Source organism: Catharus ustulatus, chromosome 3 (assembly GCF_009819885.2).
Source record: "Catharus ustulatus isolate bCatUst1 chromosome 3, bCatUst1.pri.v2, whole genome shotgun sequence".
NCBI classification, from domain to species: Eukaryota; Metazoa; Chordata; class Aves; order Passeriformes; family Turdidae; genus Catharus; species Catharus ustulatus.
Genome location: NC_046223.1, coordinates 112708461 through 112723920, shown reverse-complemented (window position 1 = coordinate 112723920; position 15460 = coordinate 112708461). Strand labels below are relative to the sequence as shown.

At 44.8% G+C, this 15460-nt stretch overlaps 1 protein-coding gene across 2 annotated transcripts in view; it reads right to left on the bottom strand.

The window, feature by feature from the left end:
- EVA1A (eva-1 homolog A, regulator of programmed cell death) overlaps window positions 1-5270 on the bottom strand; it is a 202705-nt gene extending 197435 nt beyond the window's left edge. For both annotated transcript variants that reach the window (XM_033053701.1, XM_033053702.1), the window contains exon 1: window positions 5087-5270. In XM_033053701.1, coding sequence (XP_032909592.1) covers window positions 5087-5186 — 100 coding nt within the window. In that variant the 5' untranslated portion in view covers window positions 5187-5270. The remainder of the gene's footprint in view (window positions 1-5086) is intronic.
- Window positions 5271-15460: the final 10190 nt, after the last annotated feature.

Below are 15460 nucleotides of genomic sequence, written 5' to 3'. Positions count from 1 at the left end.
GCCCTCAGTAAGCCAGACTGCGGCCCAGGCAGTGATGGATGGGGAAGAACACACAGCCTCCAGCTGAGGAGGAAAAGATCACCTGGGGCAGGGACCTCTCTAAGCAGCAACCTGAGCTCCATCCTAGCTCATCACTCAGAGCCCTTCCTCAAAACAAGGTGTGGAGGTGGCCTGGATCTGGCCCAGTCTTTAACCAGAGTCTAAAGTATGTCTGTCTGCCCCTGGGGTCAAAAACCCAACCCTCATTACTGAGTTACAATTTCTTTTCCAGTGTGGTGGTGTATCTGACTTTCTCTTGAAAATGCCCTCTTTTATAGCCTGAAACCATGGAAAACCTGGATCCCCCTTGACACCATGGCCCCATTCAGGGCTATTAGGCATTCAGAAGCTGTTAGCATATAGATTTTGATGATAATTTGGTGAATGGAGTTGTCAAACAAATTGCCTTTATTACAGACTGATTAAATGCAATCAGGGAGAAGTGCCTTTCCCCTCCCCAACTCCAGCCCTCATCACTCAAACAAACACACTGAGCCAATTAGCAGGGAGGTGGCAAAAGCAGCTTTCACTTGAAACCTGATATTCTTGGGGAAAAGAGAAAAAAAACCCAACTAAGCACCACTAACAATAAAAACAACAACAACAACAAAAATCTTTGTGCTTTCAAAACCGAGATGGGCCTCCAGGGAGAGGTTCCAAAAGCTACCCAGGGCTCACCTGCAGGGTGTGGATGGGATTTATCAGTATTCATCTGGCTCGATGCCAGGTCAACTCCCCTAAGCAAAGCGCTGCTCACATCCAGCTTGTGCCAAAATCTAATGCAAAGAACATGAACATTAAAGCAGGCCCAAGGGGAGCAGCACTACTGGGGCTGGTTTTTCTTTCAGCTGGGGTCTCCTGTGTCAGAAAAGGCTCGAGCTTCCAGCCAAGCTGTTCCCATGCCTAGAAACCTAAGTTTGTGGCTGAAGTCCTTGCAGTGGATTCTCTGATGTCTGTAAATGCTTGAGTTCACAACCCTTTCTGCAGTAGTGGAGGGACCTGTCTCCATTAACATGAAACTCATGGCAATCACCACGGATCTGATGCCATTACCCTTCTGCCCAACATGCCTGAAATCAGCTAATGAATGGGAAAATCCTTGAGGAGAATTGGAGCACGGCATGATAATGACATTAGTTTAATTCCTTGCAGGTATGCAGCTGGAAGTTAAATGGTCACCTTGGCAGCAGTGGGCAGAGCAAAATTCAACATGTGTTTGCATGATTTATCTTCAGAGACAGGAACATCATGGCTGAGCAGAGACCACACAGGATAAGAGCAATAACTGTTGACTAAGCTTTCAATGCCTGCATTTAAAGTTAGCACCAAAGCCTATTTTTGGCCCCATTTTCATTAACCTTGTCCCTCTGAGGAGCCAGGCCTGTGCACTGTACATGGATCACTGCACATGGATCACTGCCTCCCAGAGCCCACACAGAGGAGCTATGGCACAGCTTCCCCTGGCAGGGCAAGGGCATTGCTGTCTTGGACTCTCAATAAAATGAGAAAGGGCCTAAAACAAAGGTGAACTTCTACCAAACAGCAAGGATTTTGGAGAATTTATTGCTGCTATTGAGATTAGAACTAGAGGTTTGTGGATAACGTACAGAGATTCAAAAGATCAGATTCTTACCCCACACCTCATCACAGTCCTCAATATCACCTTGAGCAAAAGGGGTAAGTGACACATCAAGACAGCAGATTTTAACCCTCAAACAGTCCTGAGCACAAGAACAGATCACAGGATGAGATTAAACCAAGGGTCCGTTCTACAAGCAGCCACAGAGAAAAAGTCCAGGTCTTCTTAAGAAGTGGCTGCAAAGTGCCTGATAACTCCACTCTCTCCCTCAGGATCTGCTTCCTACCCCCACACCCTGCTGCAAACATCAATGTTTAAAGAACTATTAAAGAAAACAACTTCAAAACTCTTCACATAGTTCAAATACTTCACTTTAAAGGAATTTGAATTCTTACATCTCAGATTGCACCAGTCCCCAGCAGGACATGCACTGCTCATGTTCACGTTGTGGCGTTTGAGCTGTTCAAACACGAGGGATGGAGCCCCAGTGTGAGACTGTGTGCTCAGGGATTAGAAATCCCCACAGCCCTGCTTGTGCTCTCTTGTGAGAGCTGAGACTCAGTTAACCTCATCTCTGGGCACCTTCTCGGTGTGCCTTGGCATGACCCACATAAAAATGAAATCTTCCTGCAGCTGGGAGACACATCCCTTGAAGACCCAGCCAGTGGGAGAGTACGAGGAGCAGTGGGATGTGGTGGGGTGTGAAGTTCTTGGAAAGTCTTTTATCCAGCCCTATTGCAGAGCTGCAGCATGAGAGTCAGGCCAGTGCTGCTGACTTATGATCTGCTTAGAGCTCAAGACTGGTTGACCCTGAGCTTTCCTCCCAGGGCTGGATCCACGCAGTCTGGCCACATCCACACAGTCCTGACCTATTACAAACAGCAGCACATCCTTGGTAATGCTGAGTCAAACCAAACTGAGAAGCCAGAGAGGTTTTGCTGCCATACAAGGTCTACAGGACTGAGTTTTAAACCCTCATTCTTCCCCAAAGAGCATCAGCTGCTGTCTCTGAACAGTACTGCTGTTCATTTGCAAGCTGGAAAGGCCTTTACATCCCAAAGAGCTGTGTCATCTCCCTGCAGCACCAGCTGCTGCAGAAACCTCTGTGGGATCACAGCAAGCCTTACATTCCTCAGCAGTAATACCAATACAAATCCACTCATCTCCCTGGGGTGCAGACAATTTAAGTTTTGGATGCAGCACCTCTAGGTGGGATGGGCTACAGTAAAGCTAAAAGTCTTCCCCAAAGATGTTCACCTGCTCAGTTCCAGTCATGCCAGAGAAGAATTCAGGACATGCTGAAGTATAGAAGAGTGTGTAACAGGTCAGAAACAATTACAGTCAAATAATGTTAAAAGGTTGCCCCCTTTCCATTCCTTAAGCCAGCTGACAATTCACTTCTAGGGATAACAGTGACAAACAAGATGCTCCATCAGGTAGGAAGAATGTCCTGGGCTGCTGCTCCCTCAGAGAGGCACATGCTGCAAACCCTCATGCACTGGAAGGAGGTGAATGGGGTCAGTGCAATATGTGCTGGGAAAGTATAGAGTGTTATTTGGGAAATGCTGTACCTTTTCCTACCCCCTTTCATCTCGTGGTTACTCAGCTCCTGAGCTTACAAAACTATATTTGAGCTGTTACACACTGGGTACAGCCCTTTCCTGCAACAAATCATGTTTCCTGTCCTGCAAGGTACAGTAAGTCCAACAAAACTGGGGACATTCGCCAAGCCTGCTATCAGAAAACATAGGTTGGACCTGGCAGAAAGTTTCAACAGTTATGGAAACTCATGGGAGGTTGTGCTGTGGGGATTGCAGACCCTGCTTCAGAGCACAGCCTGGCCACACACACACACAGGGATTTAAGCCACCTCTCTTCTCCCAAAGCATGACAGTTCAGCTGGATGCTACAGAGAACATTATTTTGTTATCAGCAACTTTCTTATCCATTTTAAAAAAGAACAGCATCTTCTCCCCCTGCCAGCACCACTGAAGCCTATCAAATTTCCTTCCACTGTTCCAGCTATGTTGTACAAACATAATGTAAAGCACCTTTGCCCTGGGACACCTGCACACATTTTAACGCTTGGCAATTTGGCCTGGCTGGGAAAACTTTATCTACATTTCAGAAAGACAACTCCTTCCCCCGTTGCAGCTTTTGCTCCCATCATGCCCACTCCATGCACCCCTTCTGCACCAACTTGCTTGCAAGCAGGAGCACAGAGAAAGCTCAGTGCCAAGAAAGGGATAAAAGCACACTAGAAACAGGGAAATGCCTCAGTCCTTTCCATTCAGAGGCAGATCTGCCTTGAATGGGAGCCCCCAGGACTGATGTGCCCCTAAAAGAGACTGAACACAGGCAAGCCAGCCCCCTTCCATTCACAGTAAGACTTCCAGCTACCGTATATATTCTTTCTCCCACCCTCCACCACAAGCTCCTCCTTTCTAACACAAATTTCTCACAGCACACTCACAGGCAGTGAGCAGCAGTGCTGGGATGTGCTGAAACACAAGTCCAGTGAGGTTCAACCCTTGCAAATGACACTTTTTCATCAGCAAACTATAATTGGCAGCTCTTATCCACTACAAGAGTTTTGCAAAACACCCTTAGAGAGTATGCCAGGCTAGTTCTTCACACTAAGACCCAAAATTAGAACCAATATCCAAAAAGAAAAGTGGCCCTCATTGGGCACTCCCAAGCAAACTGAACAGCCCTGCTGAAGTTGCAATCTGTTATGTTTTCTCAGATCCACATGCACATCCAGAAAGAACAGAAGCAGAAACACAATTTTAAGTGACTAATGCAGCTATAGAGTTATAAAACTTACATGGGACTCCAGACTTTCAAAGTGCTGGATACTCACCTGCTGTGTATGACTCAAAAGAAGTGCTATCAACATTTTTAGATTCAGAAAATATTAAAAAATTAGATACTTTCATGCATCTTAAGAAAACCCAGGCTCAGAATGTAATTTGTGCATGCACCTCCTTTATCGCAGCTCAGGGGGCTTTTGCAACAATCAGGAGCTATGTGTTAGGAGGAGGGAATCTGGCCCACTACAAAATAATTTAAGCTTGCTATGTTAACTTTAATTTATGTCCTAAACCTTCCCAGTCTCCTAATCTACCTCTTTTCGCTCCTATGAGAAACACAGCACAAAACCTGCTAAAAACTTACACAAGTTAGTATCATTCCTGCTACAAACTTACACAGGTTAACACTATTCTTTTTCTTGTTCCCGAAGTTAGTCAGACTAACTCTTTTGAAATAGTTTTGCTAATTACTGAGAAAGGCTTTTAAGAAACTCAAAATCCTCTCACGGAAGACACACTTCAGCTTATTTTTAAAAGATTAATATTACTCCCCACATAACTACCCCAGATCTGCTCACATCCCCTTTCCCTGAGCTGCTCCTGAGCACTGGAATTAGAGCCCCCATGCACAGAAAGGATCGGCACTTTTCCCTACCTGAGAAGTCTGCAGAAGTCCTGGCAAAGTTGCTGAAAGCTGTCAAGCACATGAGTGCTAGGAGAAAGGTGGAGGTGGGAAACACATCTGGGCAGCACATCCTTAGGTGTCCTCACGGCTTGTTTTCTTGCAGAGGAAAGGAAAGCAGTTTGTGCCCCTGCCCGGCACTCCTCATCGCCCGCAGAACAGCGTTAGTCCCATGGCTTGGAAGGCTCGCAGCCAGCGGCGGGGAAGGAAAAGCACTCGGCACACACACACACACACACACACACATCCCTGGGAGTGAATGAATCCCGGCTGACGAATGAGACAGACCTACCTGAGCCTTGGCGGAGTTCCCAGGGTCCTAAAAGCCTCCCCTGTGCCCTAATGCGCTGCAGGCTGCCGGAGCGCAGCTGTCCAGCTGCGGCACTGCGAGCGGCTGGGGGGCACTGGGGAGAGGGGAGCACCGGGGCTGGGCTGGGGGAGCCCGGCTATTGCTGGATTAGATCTGCAGGCTCTGGTCTCTCTGTGCAGACAGACAGGAGGATGAGCAGAGTTTTTAAAGGAGGGAGCCCAAAACAAAGCACCTGAAATCACATGGATTTCTGGTATGACGGGTATTTGTGGCTGCTGCTGAAATCAGTGTGAGCAGCAGTGTCCTGCCAGGCTGGTGACAGGACAGTTCTGTGTGCCCTGTTGAGAGTGATCCTACAGTGGAGGAGACTGCACAGGCCCAAGGATCAAACCCTCCTGGATCTCATTGCAGGACTGGGACTGGTATCAGCCACATATCCAAAACTCTCCTTTCCATGCCAGGCTCCCTCTAACCCACTGGACCCCTCTGTCCTACATCAAACTCAACAGAGGGTTTTTGAGCTGAACTGGACCTGTGGTTTTCTTAGAATCATGGAATGGTTTGGGTTGGAAGGGACTTTATAGATCATCTAACTCCAGCCTCCCTGCCACAGGCAGGGACACCTTGCACTAGACCAGGTTGCTCCAAGCCCCATCCAACCTGGCCTTGAGATCCTGGCTCCTTCCAGAGCAATCACTTTAACCTCCAGCTAGCATGGCCCTAGATGCTCACTGAGCACTGCTCACCCTGCAGAGTTAAAGGAAGGCTCCAGCTCATCTGGAAGCACATCCAGTATTTGATCCTGCCTGATTTTCATCCATATCCTGCCAGCAACAAGCCAGTCATGCTAATTTGAAAGAGCTGAGAACTGGGGGCACAAACAGATGGGTGGACTCTGTTGTCCCTTGGTACAGGAAGGAGGTCCTGGTCTTTGGTCCCCAGCCTCAGCTGCAGCTCAGGGATATGTTTGCATGTAAATAATGGACATATCCCACACATCCAGGCTAGGGCAGAAGCTGAGTGTTGGTGCAGAGGAGGATGTATTTCACAGCAAAGCCAACATCAGACATTTAGCAGCCTGGGTATCCATATGTTCAAACCTAAGGAGCTGCACTGTGTGGGGCTGCCAAGGGGAGATGTGGCCAAGCTCACACACAGCTGCTGAACAAAGCTGCAGCTCCCATCCAGCAAAAATAACCTCAATGGAAACATCCAAGGAAAACCACAAGTGGTTTTTACTCCTGTGTCCTTTTCCTCCACATGGAATTAAGTGAAACTCTCCAAAAACATTGATTTTAGAGCTAAAAACAAGTGTAAGAAACGTCAGTGCAAAGGGCTTGGGCTTTTTCCAGAGTTGAGTGAACTTGTAAAGTGTTTTTTATTCTAAAATTTCCAACGATGTTTCAGCTGTTCTCAGATGAATATCAGACTGCCTGCCTGATTATATGTGAAAGACATTTTCAAGAGTACTGCCATGAATACCAGAGTAATTTTTTTTCCACCAGAAGTCTGTCCTGGGATGGTCTCTGTGCTAGAAGCAGACCCCAAGGGGAGCTGTAAGTCCCTGTCCCGTGTAGGTGTAACTGTCCCATGCCCTGTTTGCCCTCTGCCCAAAAGGCCACATGCTCAAGTTCCAAACAGCCACAAAGAGGATGAGTAGTGTGGTAAATCTGGAGTTTGAGCTCAAATCCCATCCATGACTACAGGAATAAGAGGCTGTTCTGGCCTGATCTGCACCTAAGCACCTCCTTCCTACAACACCTCTTCCCACACTGAGTCTCCAGTGAAGCTGCAGAGGAGTCTCCTCAAGGACAGTGGTGGCTCTGGGCTGTCCTGACATCACAGACACAGCCTGAGCTCCAACAGGCTCTGTGCAATCCAGCCCCAGTCCCTTCTCTCTGCACACAATTCTGCCCCCTTACTTTTTTGCAGAGGGCTGCTTAAGCAAGATTTTAAAAACCAGGAACTTCTATAGGCTGCCTTGCTCTTTATTTCACCTGATACTTTAATCCCACCTGCCAAATCTCTCTGACCCATATTTTTCCAGTGTTGACCTAAGTTGTAAAGAGAAAATACCAGGAGATTTGACTCCTGGCATCTATGTATAATTCTTGTCTCACCTAGTTCTGCTGCCCTTGCCAAGAGGAAGATTCACCACTGCTGTCTTACAGGCATGAGATAACCATACCCATTACCAGATTATCAGTCAAAGCTCCTTATCAGCAGGACAAAGAAACAATAGGACCCCTGGAAATTTATCAACCTCTGGAAAAGGGAAGCACTATTTGCTGAAAAGAGCCCACCCTGTTAGCAGGTGTTGATTTTACTGATTAAAGGGTAATTAGGTTTGGTTGACTCAGTATATAGAAAAGAGAAAAAAAAAAAACTGGTGACAAAGGGTTTAAGGCTAAACATGGGCAGCGTGCTTGAGCAGCCCTTTAGGTTATTGTGAATAAAATCAAACCAAAGGGGAGGAAGTTTACATCAGTGTCCTGTCCTCTGAGGGCGTTGTTTTTAAATAAGTCTGTAGAGATGCCTTCCAAAAGGAAAGAAGAAAGCAACTCCTGCCAAAAAAGAAAAAAAAATTGCCTTTGAGAAACAGACAATTCAGTTAAAGCCCATCTCCATAATGCCCTTATTCCCTGGGGCATGTGGGAACATCAGCTGTGTTTGGAAGGCAAAGAGGCCACCTGTCCCAGCACAGCACAGATAAAGGATGTCTGTCATGGACAGTCTCATGGGGTAAACGTGAATCAAGGCAACAAGGTAACAGCCCTTGAAATCCATCCATGTCTTCAAATAAGTGTCTGGGGATAGGTAATAACACATGTAATGATACACATTCTCTTGGATCCCTTGTCCCCAAAGCCACCCAGAAGTGGGAATAGGCCAGTACAGATGCAGCCCAGCATTACCTCTTAGCTTGCAAGAATATTTGCTCTCTTTCCCTCCACAGATTAACTATGGAGAAATCTCACTAAGATGCTTAACAGCTGTACCTCAGTCTTCCTTTTTGACTATGTTACTTAAGTGCATTTTTCTCTCCTCCTATGCTACTCTCTTGCAGACCCTCTCCTTCTGCTGCACATAAATAATCTCTGTAATATCTGAAACATGCATGCAAATTCCCAAAGTACAGTTAAGTACAACTGCAACTGGGGAAACTGAGGCAGTGAGAAAGGAAGTAATTTGTCATTCAGTTTTGTGATCCCAGCATTACCCAGTTCATAAATGGTAATTGGGAATGGACCCAGATAGGATGATTCCCAGTTTAATGCTGTTTGTGCTGCTCTTGCTTCCTTCCAGGGCTGATTTTTGGTAATGCTTTTCTATTTTTTCCTACCCAGCACCATTAACCTCTTCCTTGCTGATTAAACCATCAACAGCCAAAGGCTGGTCAGTAGAAGAGCTGGACCAGGAAGAGTTCTCAGCTTGAGAACCAGATGCAGGATTGAAGCCTTGTTTGTTTACACAGTCACAAGCAGATTTATTAGTACAAATGTTCTAAGACTAGTCTTTCTTTCTAACCCTACTAATATTACTCACTTCTTACTGTTTTTTCCATAAGGTCTCAAAGCACTCTCCAAAAGGCCCTGTTGCACTTCTGCCACTTCCCACATGGACAAAGCACAGTCATATGTTTGAGGTCACTACTTTTTCAACATCAGCTAGGGCAAATTGACAGAGATAAGAAAATATTGAATACTTTTTAAGTCCAGCCAGAGCTCTTTCCACTTGGCCACATTCCTTCTAAATGAATGTAAATTAACAACAAAGTATATGTGCATGTATACCTACAGAAATATATGTAAGCTGAGTGGTCAGAGCTTCAATATAAAATAGAAATGTTTCCCAGCAAAGCACAGCTCTTTGTTTCCTTCTTTTCTTAATCTTTCCCCTAAGAGTGTCTCATGGAAACAGATGGTGTTACTCATTGAAGTAAGCACTGTTTGCTTTCATCAACTTGAAGGCAGAGGACTTCACATAATGCAGTTTTGCAATACAACACCAAGTATCTCACAAGTAAAATCCTCTCTTTCCATATTCAATGCTAAACAACAGCTGTGCAGAATATTCAAACTGAAAAGCCTTTGAAGTTTTCACATTTTGTGTCACTCAATCACTTCAGTTTACAAAACGAGCATAAAACCTGGAGGACTTTGCTCCATACTGGGACAGGTTTCAAGTGGGGCTAGTGCTTCAACCAAATACTGTGCAGAGCAAAAGCCCCAAGTGATGCACTTATCCCACTGAAATATTGGGAAACACTGAACAAAGTGGTGCAAAATCCTTCAATGTCAAAAGTAAAATATTTGGAGACTTCAAAGTGATCCACAACAAAGCTGAAAACTTTCTCCTTGTGTCTCACCAAGTAACTGGTGTTGAAACCTCTCTCAGTTGGCATTCTCTTTATTAAAATGATTCCATGTTGTGTGTTGCAGAATACTGTGCAATCTGGTGATTTTTCTGGGATTGGCATGTCCAGCTGGGTTTAGCTGGCACCTTGTGCACTGGATGTTCTCAGGTTAATCACTGTATTAGAACTACAGGAATTTGGAGTCATCTTTATCCTTGTACTACACTGCAAGTCACATAAAGGTTTAAAGAGACAAGTTCACTGAGACAGTCAGTGACTGTCTTCTGATATCTGTAAAGTGAAACTGTTCTCTGCTTGACCTGACTCATGAGTCCTCTTCTAACAGTTTTTCTGGGTAGATTCTAGATTTCTCCATTATTGGATGATGGTAGGTCCTGGCTTTACTGTCCACTCACCACTATCTTTCCATTGGTATATTCAATAGCTCTCTGGGAGTGCTTCTTAGATAAGAGGCTGAATTTGGCACCTGCAGATACTTATTTCTCACTGGTGTTGAATTTGAAGAGCAGAGACATCCAGATGGTTCAATGTGAGCAGCAGTATGTTTTTCCTATTATCTCACTTATGATAATCAAGGGAGAATTGTCTCAATCCTGCTGCTATGTAGGCATGAGTCACATCAGGTTACAGACCCTTTCTAATCTGGATCTCCACTAGGTTCCTCCCTTTTATTTTTCCTGTTTTACTACCAGCCCTGAAAAATAATTCACATTGTCCTCAATTTCCACAGGAACCAGAATTGTTCCTCAGATTAACTTGTCTAGAAGTTCTCTGCCTGTCCTGTGGGAGCAACATGCTATGATGTTACTTGATAAAAAAATAGGAATCATCTCAACAATTCATCCTTAAAATGGTGCCATGGGCATTTATCCCAAACCTCTGTACTCCATTCTGAGGGCATGCAAAGGCAGTAGCATATAGGACAACAAGAGAGTCCTTCAGCATTCCCCCAGGTTCTTCTGTCCCCCATGGGCACACATCCTCTGCACACAGTCCCCCCTTACAGAAACTACTGTAATAATTTACCCCGGAAAAGCTATTTTTGTTGCCAGAGACCTTTCCCACAAAAAAGACTGTTCCAAGCATTGTAATGAAGCCTTTTCATAAAATCCACCTCTATACCAAATAGGCTGAACCACATAAGGGTCTGAACAGGCACTGCCACTCACATTTTGGACTTTTCCTTGGTTCGCTTTTGATCCAGGCTGTCTGGCATCCATAACATTTCTGAGCATGGCTTGGGAGCTGGCAGGAACTTTGGCCATTCCCAATAGGCAGGAAGGAATTGTGGTTTGGAGTTTGATAGCATGAACACAAACAGATGATATGTTCTAAGAGACCCAACAGTGTTTCAGGAATTTGTAATATCCTTGGTGAAGACACAGTGGCATGAACTGAGAACTGAAACAACAACCCCAGAGCAGACTGTCTGCCAGTGCTACAGCATCTTCTCCTTCTGCTACCCTGGCAAGCCTGACTAGAGCTGCCCAGGAATGTCAGTGCATCCTGCAGTCCAGACTCCAGCACAGCTACAGCCCAGGCTGCTATGTGTTTGTGTTTTATTTACAGTGATCAGTAGGGCAGACCATTCCTCCAGGAGCATTCAGCACAGACTGTGCTGAAGTTTGATCTGGTCAAGTCAATGAAAAAACCTTTTTGGCTTCCCTGGTTCCAACATTACTCGGACAGATCAGCTTTCACCTCAGATTTATCATTGCCTCAGAGCAGAGGGCATTTCCCTCAGTTTTGTACAGACAGCAAATTACACAAAAAACCTCTGGCTCACAGATCACAAACTGGTAAAAAATCAAAGGGAATCAGAGGAAATGCTTTTCTGCTGAATGGGGAAAATTAATCCCAAGTGTAATTTCACTGGCATCAGTGCAAATTCAACAATGGGCTGCATCTACCATTTGCAAGAAGAACAGGTTTGTGTTCTCCTTTCACATGTACTTAGACATACATTTTCCTTTCCTCTTTTAAATCTTTTCCATTTGAGAGGGCTGTTTCAAGAGTAACATATGCTTTCACATGCATTTTAGTACTCTAGCCAATAATATCACCAGGTTATTTTTTTCACACTGGTGCCAAGACACTCTTCAGTGACAAAGTCCAGGTGTGCTGGGCAGTGCAGAGAGCACTGGACAATGTCATCTAAAACAACCTAAGGAATTTACAAGGGCATTGAAGTCCAAGACAGTCAAATCTAGCACTCTGTAGCCACAACACCATCCTTAGAGAACTCCAGTTACCTTGCTTGTAGGGCAAGAAATGCTTCCCACTGCAGAAAGCTCACATTGAAATTTGGCTGCAGCATTGTTTTTGGGCACCTGGTTCACACATCACTGACACCTGATGTGGCAATGCTACTCACCAGACCAGCTACAAAGGATGCAGAGGAAGGAAGGAAACTCTACACGTTTTTACAGCTTTTTTACAAGAGATTTGCAAATGTTCTCCAGGCTGGGCATTGCCTGGACTGTTATGTGCAGAGCTGTGTGTGTGGGCATAGCTTAGTGGCTGGATGCATCCAGAGACCACATAAAATAAGTACAAAAAAATGGCTTTTCTAACACAAGTAACTTGCCTCAGAAACACCTCAGCAGAGGCAAAAAGAGACTAGAGCCACTTAGATTCCAAAACTTTTTCAGTTTTTGCTTCCCCTTGTGAAGACAAGCCAGCATCACCCTCCCAGCCTTTCCCTGGCCAGCACTGGTTCTGTGCTCTGCCCTGTCCTGCACTTATCCCCTGGGTGCTGTTTCATGCACAGCCCTTCCCTGGTCATTCTCAATCTCAGGTATTGTGTCCATGGAGAATCTCTTATATTTACTACTACACTTTCTTTCTTGCTTCACTTGCTAACCCCATCTTGGATGTGCATAACTAACCAAATTCCCTTTTCCTTTCCCACAGTGAAAGGTAAAACAATTATTTTTTCAGTTCACTGAATCTATCCCAACATAGAACACCAGCTCATCTCCACCTAATGCTCCTTCTGTAAAATGTACCTTCTGACAGTAGAGCAAAAGCAGCTTTGTCCATTAAAAGGAGTCTGCTTTGAGGCAGTTTGGTTTTCACCCAAAGAAGATTGTCATAAATGATGCTGTGAATAACTAGGAGAGCTGAGAGCTTCTTCAGCTGGTTTAAAAGGCCAGTGTCCAGAGCTGCTGCTGCTTCTATGGTAGAAGAGGCAGAGACTCACAGCTTTTTAAGCCCAGTTCTCAGGGGAAAGCCCTTCTGTGAGTCCAGAGGGAAGCAAAGTGAGACATGAGACATAAGACAAAACAGCAGTTTCTCTCTCCCACCTATTTTCCCACAATAGTACCACACACAGCTGAGCCAGTGCAGTGGAAAATATTGTTGTGATTTCTAAAGGGCTTTAGCAAAACAAAGGATATGAGAGACATTTTCTCTTCAGGTTAGAGAATAGTGTCACACAATAATGAAGAGCAGAAATTGATTTGTTTTGTTAGAAATAATGAGATGCTGCAACTTTGAGCAATTTGATCATAATTTTTTTTACTTGCTTTTCCTACTGCATACGGAGGTTGAGATGGTAGATAAAATTTACTATGACAGACCACCAGCATTAATGCCTTAATCAAGAAAAACAAATTGTCCCCCTTGAAATCTCCTGCCCACCTAGAGAGAGTAATGGGGTTATAAATGGAGAAAGAACAAATATTGACTCTATGAAATGTAAAGGTACTTGGGAGTTCACCCATCAGTCTTTAGATTACACTTGCCTTTCAAGATGAATGGGATTTCTTTTATAATCCATTTCAATTGTTTTTCTTTTTTAGCATCTCAGGAAACAGGAGGGGCACATCAGTGGTCTCTTTGGGTTCTCAAGGTGTTCCAGACTGTCTCTGAAGGACAAGACCTCCAGTTTCTGGAAGGAGATAGATGCTCCCAGTCCAAGACATGTCTTTCAGTTTGAGATAAGTACTGAAGGAGCTGCCTGGAGTAGTCAATGAGTTATTTGTTTAATGGTGTTTCTGGGGCAATTTCCTGTAAAATGGCTCCAAAACTCAGCCTCCATCACTCAGATTGTAGAAGCTCAGAGGCAAGGACACCCCTTGGCATCTGGACCAATACAGGACTCAGGAAGACCCAAGAATTTATTGCCTAAGAGAAACACCTCTGGCATCATTTATTGACCTTAATCTTACTTTGACACACACTCTTCATAACTCTCCAAACTCATAACATCTCACTCTTTTAACCTCTAAAGTAATTACATACCTGTCTTCTACACAGATTATTGGATTAATTTCAATATTGGCTTTCATATTAGACACAATTCCTTTTAAAATTTCTTACTAAATCAGAAAATCAGGAGAATCAAGTGTTTTATAAATGCTGAGATCAGCCAGTGTTGTCCTTTCTGTAACCTGTAAGGGTGCCACACATCCCAGAGGAAACCGAATTCTGAGTGGGGACATAATCAAGAGCAAAAGACCCAAGAAAAACTACAAAGCCACACAGCTCAAATTCTCAGTGATCTGAAAACATCACAGATTCCACGAGGAGTTTAAAGACACTTCTGACTGAACACAGAGCCAATATCTACTGAAGCACAGGCAAAGCTAACAACAGACCAGTTCACATTTCATACATCCCCTGCACCCTGACAGAAATCATTGGCACACTGTTTTCTTCTTCTCCCACACAGGTTATACAATAACAATTTGCCCTCCAGGGCTGGAATGCAACAAAGGGAAAAGGAAATGCAAGAGCATACAGTGGTGAGGTGCTGCTGGCCACTGCCAGAGTGGAAGCCTCAGGCTCAGAGGAGTTGGTGTGGCCACTTTCCCAGCACTGAACAGAGGGGAGAACATGCACTGACCTGGCAGGGTTAACTGTGTGTGACTCCAGCAGGATGCACACTCCAAAACAACCGAGGCCCAGGGCTGTTTTGACAAAAGGAGCGATTTTTCAGTCCATTGCTGTCCTGAGCTCTGTGCTGGGACGCTGTGTCTGAAGAACAGCTCTCCCTCTCCTCTTTGCTTGCTCTAGAGTAAGGTAAAAAATGTAATTGTAGATGCTTGTTGGCCACCTTAATGAGCAGCTGCTCTATCCAGAAGGGTCTGGCACCTGAGGTCATTTTAAGCAACATTTTGGGATTTCTCTGATTATTTTCAGCTAGGTCAACCCACCTTAAGTTAACAACTCATATCTCATTAAAGGGAAGCTTCCAGAAAGACTAGAACAGACATCAGATTGTTTAAAGGTTCTAATAAAATCCACTATACTCAAACCTTTCCAGAGTAGTTTATAGAGCTGCTTTGGTAGCTGGAATAAACAGGACACAGAGGAATACAGGCATAGCCTTGTATCTCTGCTGACAGGTTTGCAAGGGAGCCTGAAGGAATCAGATACCTCTGGACAGTCTGAAAGGAGCTGTCTGCTCCACCAGTCACTGCTAGGGCTACAGCAGCTATGAATAGCTTGACAGATGTTCTGAAAAGGGCACAATTTAGCTAGAAGGTGAGGTGCAGAGGCCCTCCATGAGCCAGTGCCAATTCTTTTGTAATCTGGGGACATCTAGCTGCCTCTTCTCAACCCCTAATGGACAACAGACCAGATCTCCAGAGCAGCTTAGCCCCTCACAGATATCTCTTTCTGTTTAGAGACACAGTGATAACAGCAGTGTTAG